This window comes from Myxocyprinus asiaticus, chromosome 32 (assembly GCF_019703515.2).
Source record: "Myxocyprinus asiaticus isolate MX2 ecotype Aquarium Trade chromosome 32, UBuf_Myxa_2, whole genome shotgun sequence".
Classification (NCBI taxonomy): Eukaryota; Metazoa; Chordata; class Actinopteri; order Cypriniformes; family Catostomidae; genus Myxocyprinus; species Myxocyprinus asiaticus.
Window position 1 is genome coordinate 42369413 of NC_059375.1, and position 12946 is coordinate 42382358.

Below are 12946 nucleotides of genomic sequence, written 5' to 3' on the forward strand. Positions count from 1 at the left end.
TGACCTAGAACACAAAATGTGTTAGCACAAAATGAACACTGCTCAAGGGTTAAAGTTTGATTTTATTGTGTTTTAAATCACTTTATTTTCATTTAGTTAATACGTATATCAAGCTAAACGGAGCACCTTCAATTTTAGGGGTCTAATAAGAGATTTGATCTGATAGTTGTGCTTTGACTTCTGCTCTGTTTCTGTCATCTGCAGTTTCAGTCAGTGTTGGAAGAACTACGGAAAACAGCTGGATTGCATGAAAAGAGAAGTACAATTTCTTAAAATATATATATATATTTTTGCATGTGGTTTTGCTTGCATGCTTGTTTTCTGTCTGTCACTTTCTGAAGTGTGAAATAAACGCTTGAACACAGAAAATGTTCAGTTAAGAACACACAGAAGTGTTAAAACAGTCAATTAATTTGACAGTATGGAGTCCAGTGTGCTTCCTCTTTTACTCTGTGAGTATTTTATTAAATATATTCTAATTTATGTTTTTTTTTCTACTTCTTTGTTTAAGAAAATACATTCAGCTGAAAATAAAACAAATGACTGTATTCATGCACACACATACGCACAAAGGAATTTGACATATGCTTAAATAACTTTACAATAATACATCCAGAATTCATGATTCTGGTCTCAAAGTTCGAAAGTCTGTCATGTTGCCTGTCAGCCTTTTAAAATGTTTGTCTTAAAATGCTGTAATTGTTTTAATGTTATGTTCAATGAACATTTTACTAACGTTCCCAACTAAACTAACATTTTGTTGCAAATTGAAGTCATGGTTGTACTGAGGCCTGAAGGGTTAATGGTGTTTGGGAAAAAATAGTAGGGAGATGAAAAAAAAAAAGGATGCTTTTGCATGCTCACGCAAAACATTTGTGTTCCCTCAATATGGAGGGAATATATAAATGGCAATATACTGTATATACATATAAAATAACAGTTCAGATATATGTGCTTCTATAATATTCAAATTCCACTGTTATTTGGGAAAACATATGCTGCATATATAATAATTGACATTTTTGTAGGATTTTGAAATATCTTGCATATGTACAAGGATGTGAATTTTCAGTGAAAGGATCAGCAAAAACCATATAAGAACATTTATTATTATTAAAGTGTTTTGCATATGCCATATATCAGATTTCTAAAATGTTGTGATGTAATAAAGAGTCACTGTATCTTCTCACTCTTTACAAGTTTACATGATACAGTATTTCCAAAAAAAACTTAGGCACCCACACCTGTCATCTTAAAAGATCTCTCTTAAATGCAATAGTCATTTGTGCATACAGTGCATTCAAGCGCTGTAATGCATATATGTGAGCACAAAGTTTTGCAAGCAAACGCAAAGTTTCTCAGGGGAACACAAATGTTTTGCAGGAGCACGCAAAAGCATTGATTGTTTTTTCCCCTCCCTACTAAGTTTTCCTTAGGGGCTCAGTAGGGATGTCAACTCTCACACATTTGGCGTGAGAAATGCTTTCACGCTCAGTCTCGCACTCTCACAGCACCCAAGTAGGCCAGCTGTAAATGGGTAAAAGCCTGATGATGAGTGTAAAACAATAGTTCACTAGGAAACAAACATCTTCAATAGAAGGGCAGTCCCAGATCAGTAAAGTCTCCTCATGGGTACAGTCACAATATTATAACTAGCTGTACAGAAATAAGTTGTTTACGTTAAATTACAACTCCAATGCAAAAAATAAATAAATAAATAAATAAATCAGAAGGTATGGAAAATGTTTGTAAAAACAAAATGGAGTGATTTATACATTTTATTCACCCTGTGCTATATTCAAAGCAATTTAACAACACATTATTTGATGTTTCACCTTGCAATGTTTTTATTTTTTATTTTTTATTGTTTTATAGACTTGCTTCAAAACACATGAATGCAATATGCTCCAAAAAAGTTGAGACAGTCAAGTGTTTAAAACTGAGTAACATGTCTTCTAATAATACTTAAGTGTTTGGGCACTGAAGACACAAATTGTTATTTATTTATTAGTTATTTTTTTATCCCCTTTTCTCCCAATTTTGTAATGCCCAATTCCCACTACTTAGTAGGTCCTCATGGTGGCGCGGTTACTCACCTCAATCCGGATGGCGGAGGACAAGTCTCAGTTGCCTCCACTTCTGAGACCGTCAATCCACGCTTCTTATCACGTGACTCGTTGTGCATGACACCATGGAGACTCACAGCATGTGGAGGCTCATACTACTCTCCACGATCCACGCACAACTTACCACACGCCCCATTGAGAGCGAGAACCACTAATCACAACCACGAGGAGGTTACCCCATGTGACTCTACCCTCCCTAGCAACCGGGCCAATTTGGTTGCTTAGGAGACCTGGCTGGAATCACTCAGCACACCTGGATTCGAACTCGTGACTCCAGGGGTGGTAGTCAGCGTCAGTACTCGCTGAGCTACCCAGGCCCCCGACACATGTTTTTCACAAGTTAAGCAAGCAGAAATTTCCCCCATTCATCCATTATGCAGGTCTTCAGCTTTAAGATTGTAAGGGGCCTTCATTGCCATATTGTGCACTTCATAATGCATCACACATTCTCAATCAGAGACAGGTCAAGATTGCAGGCAGGCGAATCTAGCACTCTCTGCTTACGCAGCCATTAACTTGTTTTTCAGCCAGTATGTGTTTTGGCGCTGGCCTGCTGGACAGCATCTGGATGACAGCATAGGTTAGCATATGACATAGCCTTAGTACTTTAAATATATATATATATATATATATATATATATATATATATATATATATATATATATATATGTGTGTGTATATATATATATGTGTGTGTGTATATATATATATGTGTGTATATATATATATATATATATATATATATATATAATTTCAAAAGGTCCCAGTTGCTCAGGTGATGAAAAGTAACTCCATTAAATCCAATGTAAACATGTAATGCAATTAAAGGAATATTCCAGGTTCAACACAAGTTAAGCTCAGTCGACAGCATTTGTGGCATAATATTGATTAACACAAACATTTATTTTGACTTGTTCCTCTTTTTCTTTAAAAAAAGAAAACAATCTGGGTTCCAGTGAGACACTTACAATGGAAGTGAATGGGGCCAATTTTTGGAGGGTTTAAAGGCAGAAACGTGAAGCTTGTAATTTTATAAAAGCACTTACATGAATTCTTCTGTTAAATCTTCTTGATTAAATTGTTATTTTTTACAGTCATTTTAGGGTTTTAGGGTTTGTTGACATTACAACATCATGGCCAGAGGTGGACTGGCCATCGGGAGCACCGGGAGTTTTTCATGTGGGGTAATTTCGTCTGGCGCATTGCTACACAAGTACCGTCCCATCCTACAGTCGAAATAGGCAGCTGCCCTGGACTTCAGCCATGTCTCCTAAGCAACCAAATTGGCCCGGTTGCTAGGGAGGGTAGAGTCACATGGGGTAACCTCCTCGTGGTCGCGATTAGTGGTTCTCGCTCTCATTGGGACGTGTGGTAAGTTGTGCGTGGATCGTGGAGAGTAGCGTGAGCCTCCACATGCTGTGAGTCTCCGTGGTGTCATGCACAACGAGTCACGTGATAAGATGCGTGGACTGACGGTCTCAGAAGTGGAGGCAACTGAGACTTGTCCTCCGCCACCCGGATTGAGGTGAGTAACCGCGCCACCACAAGGACCCACTAAGTAGTGGGAATTGGGCATTCCAAATTGGGAGAAAAGAGGATAAAATAAAATAAAAAAGAATCCAGTTTTATCAATCAGTGTTATGGTGTGGTGTGGTGTGTTGCGGGCCGGGTTTGGTGGGCCACTCTGGGCCAGAAAGTCCTACTCTGCACCCTAATCATGGCAATGAAGTTGTAAAATTGGCTATAACTTTACACAAAAAGCTTAGAAAGTGATTTTATCACACTAAATCATGTTTGCACACAAATTGCTTATGTCTTGTGGCTATACTTTTGAAAAAGTGAGTATTTTGACGTTCAAAAATTGGCCCCTGTTCACTTCCATTGTAAGAGCCTCACTTTAACCCAGATTTTTGCTTTTTTTTAAGAAAAGGAGGAGCTTAACTTGTATTTACCCCAGAATATTCCTTTATATAATTATATTTATTATTTAGTAAGTGCAGCCAGTGTGAGTGTATGGATGATTGTGTACTTTTGCCACCACCAAAGAACATTTTGGACCAGGTAAATCAATAGTGTGTGTGTATTTGAAATAGCAAATGCCACATTAATTGCCATAAGTGAGCATACAAATCCCTGATCATTACTTGCATAGTAGGGTTTGATTAGGTTGTGGTGTTACAAATTAAACATAGTTCTAGTTTCAATTACATGCATGTGTGATTGACTCACCCCAAAATCTCACTCCAACCAGGTAACCAAAGTTGCAACTTGTCCTACAACTTTCATCTGATCTTCCCCCATTTTAACTCAGATAATCTACATACCATGCCCGTCAAAAATTATTAAAAGGTTTAATTTTTATTTTTATTTTTGATTGTGTTTTGTGGATTTTTGTGGTGCCACCTGATGCTACAGTGTTAAACATATCTTCAGTAGGCTATGCTGAATGTAGGCAAATACATGGTAGACTTCGGCAACTTCACTTGTCAGCAAACCACAAAGCATGTTCATTCATCTTCACTCGTTCAAGTATTGCATAAGTTGACACAAAAAACATGATTCACTCCATCAGTAAATATATAAATTGCTTTATATCTGTGTTTTTTTCTTTTCTTTCAGTGCTAATGTCTCTCAGCTACCCTGGACACACTCAAGGTGAAACATAAATCATAAATGCATTACATCCTAAATCATAAGTTCATATAGGTGGCATTTCAAAAACGGATTACTTTTAACATCTAATGCAAATCAAAATACCCATAGCATGATTATAGATAATCATACTTAAAAATGACATTTATAATAATAATAATAATAATAATAAAAACGACACATACATCAATTAAATTAACTTCAGTCCATTTTAATTCTACCTTCGTAAATTAATAAACTAATTACAATACTGCATCCTGTTTGCTACCTAAACTCAGAAGGCATTCTGAATTCTAAATGGTTAAAAATCTTGGCACACAAACACATATGATTTTTATATATTTTATTGGAGTATCTGCCATCGTCACATTGACATACAGTGGCCTCCGCTAACATTGGCACCCTTGGTAAATATGGGCAAAGAAGGCTGTGAAGAATATGTCTTTATTGATTATCCTTTTGATCTTTCATTCAAAATATTCACAAAAATCTATCCTCTAATGGATATCAAACAATTGCAAACACAACACAAGATTAATACAAAATAATAATAATTATTATTGTCAGATATACATATGTATGGCACAACTATTGGCACCCTTTTATTCAATACTTTGTGCAACCTCACTTTGCCAAGATAAAAGCTCTGAGTCTTCTCCTATAATGCCTAATGTGGTTGGAGAACACATGGCAAGGGATCTAAGACCATTCCTCCATACAGAATCTCTCCAGATCCTTCAAATTCTGAGGTCCAAGCTGGTGGACTCTCCTCTTCATTTCATCCCACAGGTTTCCTATGGGGTTCAGGTCAGGAGAATGGGATGGCCATGGCAGAACCTTGATTTTGTGGTCAGTGAACCATTTTTGTGTTGATTTTGATGTGTGTTTTGGATCATTGTACTGCTGGAAGATCCAACCAGAGTCCATGATGTCATGTATCCGAACAAGATGTCCAGGACCTCTGACATAAAAACAGCCCCACAACATTAAAGATCCACCACCATATGTAACCGTGGGCATGAGGTACGTATCCATATGGCTACCTCTCTGTGTGCACCAGACCAACCTCTGGTGTTTGCTGTCAAAAAGCTCTATTTTTGTTTCATCTGACCATAGAACCCAGTCACATTTGAAGTTCCAGTAGTGTCTGGCAAACTGAAGACACTTGAGTTTGTTGTTGGATTAGAGCAGAGGCTTTGTTCTTGAAACCCTCCCAAACAACTTGTGGTGATGTAGGTGATGTCTGATATTTTTTATGAGGCTTTCTGACCCCAGGACCCAACTAATTTCTGCAATTCTCTCAGCTGTGATCCTTGGAGAATTTTTGGCCGCTCGAAAAAATCCTCCTCACCGTGTGTGGAGACAATATAGACACACGTCCTCTTCCAGGCCGATTCGTAACATCTCCAGTTGACTGGAACTTCTTAATCATTGCCCTGATGGTGGAAATGGGCATTTTCAATGCTTTAGCTATTTTCTTATAGCCACTTTCCATTTTGTGAAGCTCAACAACCTTTTGCCGCACATCAGAACTTTATTCTTTGGTCTTACACATTGTGATGGATGACTAAGGGAATTTGGTTTGTGTGATACCTCATATTTATACCCATATGAAACAGGAAGTCATGGCTGAACAATTTCATGTTCCTAGTCACCCAGGTGCACTAAAAAATAAAAAATGTGAATGGCAATATGCTTCAGATATTCAGATGTTACGAATCGGCCTGGAAGAGGACGTGTGTCTATATTGTCTCCACACACAGTGAGGAGGGTGGTTCGAGTGGACAAAGAATCTCCAAGGATCACAGCTGGAGAATTGCAGAAATGAGTTGGGTCTTGGGGTCAGAAAGTCTCAAAATTAATATCAGACATCACCTACATCACCACAAGTTGTTTGGGAGGGTTTAAAAAAAAAGCCTCTGCTCTCAACCAACAACAAACTCAAGCGTCTTCAGTTTGCCAGACACTATTGGAACTTCAAATGAAACCAAAATAGAGCTTTTTGACAGCAAACACCAGAGATTGGTCTGGTGCACACAGAGAGGTAGCCATATGGATACGTACCTCATGCCCACGGTTAAATATGGTGGTGGATCTTTAATGTTGTGGGGCTGTTTTTATGTCAGAGTTCCTGGACATCTTGTTCGGATACATGGCATCAAGGACTCTATCAAAAACCAACAGATAAAAAATCTAAACCTGACTGCCTCTGCCAGAAAGCTTAATATGGGCCCTGGTTGGATCATCCAGCAGGACAATGATCCAAACAAAGATCAGAATCAACACAAAAATGGTTCACTGACCACAAAATCAAGGTTCTGCCATGGCCATCCCAATCTCCTGACCTGAACCCCATAGAAAACCTGTGTGGTGAACTGAAGAGGAGAGTCCACCAGCTTGGACCTCAGAATTTGAAGGATCTGGAGAGATTCTGTATGGAGGAAAGTCTCAGATCCCTTGCCATGTGTTCTCCAACCTCATTAGGCATTATAGGAGAAGACTCAGAGCTTTTATCTTGGCAAAGTGAGGTTGCACAAAGTATTGAATAAAAGGTTGCCAATAACTGTGCCACATATATATTTGACAAAAATATTTTTTTTTTTTTATTAAACTTGTGTTGTGTTTGCAATCGTTTGATATCCATTAGAGTATAGATTTTTGTGAATATTTTGAATGAAAGATCAAAAGGATAAACAATAAAGACATATTTTTACAGCCTTCTTTGCTCATATTTACCAAGGGTGCCAATATTAGTGGAGGCCACTTTTTTTTTACCAATCACTGCATGCCTGATCATAGTTTCTAGCATTGATTTGTGTTCCTCTTTTCAATAACAAAGGTACCAAACCTATATCATATCAAAACTTGAAAGTGCTCTCCAAGAAGAGAGTTAGCCAGATCGGAATTAGCAAGATTGGAAGATCTGGCATATGTTATATCATATTATATTTGTTAAGGAACTTATGATGATAAGTTACTTTTAACCGTTGTTTTATTTTGTTCTAACTGGTTACCATTTGGAAAGGAGGCTGCGGACGTTCTGAACTGGAATGAAAAAATATGTTTTTTGCTCAGAACGAACCGAAATTAAAAACATTAAGTCTTAGTCCCCTAAACAAAATATGTTTACTTGTGTGTGTTTTTTATACAGCAGGAGCCAAACCTGTATTGCACGTACAGCCTGATGAACATGTGTTCAGAGGAGAGACTGTCACATTCACATGTGACATACAGACAGAAACAGACACTGAGTGGACATACAGCTATATTAAGAATGGAGACATTCGCTCCTCAAACACATCAACTCAAGAGTTCAGGATCAGTACTGTTTATGAGTCTGACATTGGTAAATACAGCTGTAGAGGAGAGAAATCAAGTGACCCACCAATATCAGTCATCAGTGATGCTGTTACACTGACTGTATCAGGTGAGTGTTCACATTCAGATTTAACACAGTCACTCTGTTAACAAGATGTGCACTGTTCATCGCATTCTACTATTAGTGTAGAATCAGGACACTGATGTAGAGAAAATCTGTTGCAGGAGCAAAAAAGGGCCGTTCCCAACAAACGCGTTTTTGCGACAGTCTGTGGTGTTTTTCTGTGTAAACGTGCTGGCCAGATGGACACCGTTCATCCTTATATCACTATGTTTTCAGCGTCTTGCACAGGAACACAACCCATTTTTACATTATTTTGTCTGTTAAAACTATTAGTAATGATTACAATTATTAGTTAAGCTCAAAACAAAGTTACAGTAAAGAAAATGCTACTTTTTGTGTAGGATGACCAGAGGTTCTAAAGAAACGAACGTTTCTTTAAACCCCATTGATGAATGCTAGGATACAGACATGAATGCCAGTTATTGTATGTCATTTATTGTTTACACTATATCATTATATACTCACAGCCACACCAAAACCAGTTCTGACTGTGATGCCCCAGAGTTCAGTGTTCATTGGAGACACAGTTAATCTGAGCTGTGAGTTCACACACTCAACTGGATGGAAGATTCACTGGTATAAAAACGTAAAACACATAAAAGCTTATTCTGCACAAACTGAAACATTGAGTGATGTGAAAGTCTCTGATGGAGGAAAGTATCACTGCAGGGCTCAAAGAGGAAACTACTACACACATTACAGTCACACAGTTATGATAACAGTAACTGGTAAGTGCTGTTTTACTTTTGTTGTCTAACCCTGTCATGCAACAACAATGATGATATACAAACATGTAGATTGTGTTCTGTGATCTTTGCACAGAGAGACTCAAACCTGATGTGCATTTACAGCCCGATGAACATATTCAGAACAATGGCAGCCAGAAACCAGGCTTGGGTGTGCCACAGGAAAACTGGGTGTGCAAGAACTATTTATTTTTTTACCATTATGTTACATTATAATGACTTAAATCAATGAAACTTTTATCAACAGAGTAGGTAGGCCTGATAATGTATCCAAATATTAGGCTTGATATTTAGTCATTAAACTAACTTAAGAGTTAATTTCCAAAATATGTTGAAGACACATATAAAAGGAGGGACAATTTGCACGATACAAATATGGACAAAAATACACCGGGTTTCACATTCACGGACCTGGAAGCTTAAGTTTGGATAAGAAACATGCGTACGGGGAAGTTTTGTTCATTTGTGTCAGCCAAAAGTAAGCAAAGCAATAATAGTAATTTTACGTTAATTATTGAGCCGCAATGAATAATGGTTATTGTCATATCTGACTTGATGCAAACTAACAACCTAACAGTAAGTAGACCATCTATGCATAGTAGACTTGGACATTAAGTGTGTGTTTGTTTTGTGATTTGCTCCTGTTGCGAGATGTAATCGAAGACGGCCTCTGTAACACATTGGATATTATTATAGTCATCAAAATTATTAAATAGCCATAATCGATGTGCTGATGTTTCAGCATCATAGGGGCGTAGATTCTAGGGGTGATGGTGTTCAAACCCAATATATGCCCTTGCCCCTACATTTTACGCATGTTTCAAGGAGCACAACACGACGATACTTGAACAAAAATGAGCTGCATGGTTGAGTTGCCAGAAAGAAGCCTTTACTGCGGCAATGCCACAAAAAAGCCCGGTTACAATATGCCCGACAACACCTTGACACGCCTCACAGCTTCTGGCACACTGTAATTTGGAGTGACGAGACCAAAATAGAGCTTTATGGTCACAAACATAAGCGCTATGTTTGGAGAGGGGTCAACAAGTATCGTGCTTCTTGAAACAACCACACCGTCTTTTTCCAGAGCAGCCTGTATTTCTCCTGAGGTTACCTGTGGGTTTTACTTTGTATCCTGAACATATATATATATATATATATATATATATATATATATTTAAGCAATATCACACAAGCAAGAGTTCGATATGGGCCTGCATCAGCACTGCTGTGATTCGGCCGCAGGAGTGAGATATTGCTTATATACAACAGTTCAATGAACAAGTTTTTAAAAAATTAGGAAAAACTGAGAATGGTCACAAAAAACACATTTGTGTATGGAACTACTTTCTTATGCGATGGATCAGAATCTGCCGTTGCTGGTTCAAACCAAATGATGCATCCAAGCCTCTGTTAGTAGTTCAAAAATGTTACTAGCACGTCTAGCAGTAAACAGCCTGTCTGGCACCAACAATCAAGCCACGGTCTAAATCACTGACATCAAATTTTTTCACCATTGTGATGGATGATGTGAACATTAACTGAAGCTCCTGACCCGTATCTGCATGATTTTGTACATTACACTGCTGCCACACGATTGGCTGATTAGATAATCGCATGGATGATTGTTGGTGCCAGATGGGCTGGTTTGAGTCTCTAGAATTTACTCAGAATGGTGCCAAAAACAAAAAACATCCAGTGAGCGGCAGTTCTGTGGATGGAAACGCCTTGTTGTTGAGAGAGGTCAACAGAGAATGGCCAGACTGGTTCGAACTGACAAAGTCTACAGTAACTCAGATAACCGCTCTGTACAATTGTGGTGAGAAGAATATCATCTCAGAATGCTATTCTGAGACACGGGTTAGTGCTGTTTTGGTGGCACAAACGGGATCTACACAATATTAGGAAAGACAGTCCCCGACAAGACAGTCACATCTATGGCAAGTGCTACAGGAAGTGTGGGGTGAAATGTCACCTGAGTATCTGGACAAACTGACAGCTAGAATAACAAGGATCTGCAAAGCTGTCATTGCTGCACATGGAGGATTTTTTGATGAGAACTCTTTGAAGTAGTTTAAGTTCAAATTGTAATCGTAATTTTTCACATTATTAATGTCCTGACTATACATTGTGATCAGTTGAATGCCACTTTGGTGAATAAAAGTACCAATTGCTTTCCATAAGAGCAAAATCTGTACATTATTCCAAACTTTTGGCCATTTATGGTTATCTAAAAAAGGTGTTCCAGCTAAAATGCATGATGCAAAAATGCTATGTATAGGGTTAGGCATTTTAAGCAAATCCAGCTCATTATTATCCAAACTGAGTTCTCCTTTCTCTTATATAGTGTTACAGTAATATGAATATTTTTTTCCAATTTTTTATTTCAATCTATTTTTAGGAATGCATTGCATTTTGCACCACAGTACCATCAGTAAAAACACATTTGACAGGCTTTGGACCTTTGTGAAAATATTTTCTTTATTTAATCTTTATTTGCTGTTACATGTATTTTGATTTTGTGCCCTGTTTGTAAAATTACTTTGTACAATTTAATTTCACCTTCTCTTTCAAGGTATAACAATCACTTTCAAAATGCAATGATTGGGATGTTCAATACATTCATGTGCACATGCTCAGATATACTGCATCATCATGTGCTTGTGTGTCTCTTTTACAGTGTCACATTCAGCAGATCAGATTTCTGTCTTACACACTCTCAGTTCTCTTCTGGCAGTTTGTCCATATCTGATTGTGACAGTCATGCTGGTTTTCAAATACTACAGAGCGAGAGGTGAAAGAGATCAATATAATCCACAGATGAAATGTTTGTTCACAAAGACAATAACAGCAGAGAAGAGCAATATGAACGTCTAGTTCAATGACATGTTTATAGTACTGTTTTTGTGTGTATTTTATAGTTATATCTGTTGAAGACCAAAGTCAGTATGCAGTAACAGAGGAAGAGACTTCAATCTGAAATTCTTTTTACATGTTTATTTTATTATTGATTTATCATAAAAATGGTTTTAAAATGGTGTTATTTTGTTAGCCTGCTTTCATAGAATTATTTTTGTGATTTATTACATGTTTGAACCTGTTTCTTGTTCATATAATTAGTAAGACATATAGGTTTTATTATGTGTGTGATCTTGTGTTTCTTAAAAAATAAAATAATAATAATAATAATAATAAGCGTACCTTTGGGTTTTAAAATATTCTGGACTTTATGCTTGCTTAAACATTTTGCAGCATTGTTGTTTTTGTTTCAATATTCGTTTTGATAATAGAATATAAGGAAGAGATTAAGGATGCTAATAGCATTATTAGTAACAGATGTTGCTTTTATTTTACTTTCTTATCTGGGTTTTGAAATCAATAAACTAGTGTTATTTTTCTGAGAAACTTGTATCACATTTGTATCATTCATAGTTGATGGTTTCCATGTGAATAATCATCTTAATAAATAAATAAATAAATAAATAGTCATTTCCCGAATTCTCCCCAATATGGAATGCCCAATTCCCAATGCGCTCTAAGTCCTCATGGTGGCGTAGTGACCCGCCTCAATCCGGGTGGTGGAGGACGAATCTCAGTTGCCTCCACATCTGAGACCGTCAATCCGCGCATCTTATCACGTGGCTTGTTGAGCGCGTTACCGCGGAGACATAGCGTGTGTGGAGGCTTCATGCTATATTCTCCGCGGCATCCATGCACAACTCACCACGCGCTCCACCGAGAGCGAGAATCACACATTATAACGATCACGAGGAGGTTACCCCATGTGACTCTACCCACCCTAGCAACCAGGCCAATTGGTTGCTTAGGAAGCCTGACTGGAGTCACTCAGTGCGCCCTGGATTCGAACTTCGACTCCAGGTGTTGTAGTCAGCGTCTTTAGGAAAATTGAACTTTAAAAGGTTCATGACATATTCTTGTTTTATAATTTTATCATCTTCCCTGAGGTCCGCTTATAATAG

General features: G+C 37.7%; 1 protein-coding gene across 7 annotated transcripts; it reads left to right on the forward strand.

Annotated features, from left to right (window-relative positions):
* Positions 1-107: 107 nt before the first annotated feature.
* LOC127423546 (basement membrane-specific heparan sulfate proteoglycan core protein-like) lies at positions 108-12358 on the forward strand. 7 transcript variants are annotated; one of them, XM_051667966.1, is made up of 7 exons: positions 326-452; positions 4746-4781; positions 7930-8205; positions 8688-8948; positions 9043-9137; positions 11647-11760; positions 11888-12358. In XM_051667966.1, the coding sequence occupies exons 1-6, from the start codon at positions 422-424 to the stop codon at positions 11716-11718; spliced, it is 771 nt and encodes a 256-aa protein (XP_051523926.1). In that variant the 5' UTR covers positions 326-421; the 3' UTR covers positions 11719-11760; positions 11888-12358. The 7 variants fall into 7 exon arrangements, with proteins under 7 accessions (XP_051523928.1, XP_051523927.1, XP_051523926.1 ...); XM_051667965.1 differs by having other exon boundaries at positions 11647-12358; XM_051667964.1 differs by lacking the exon at positions 9043-9137.
* Positions 12359-12946: the final 588 nt, after the last annotated feature.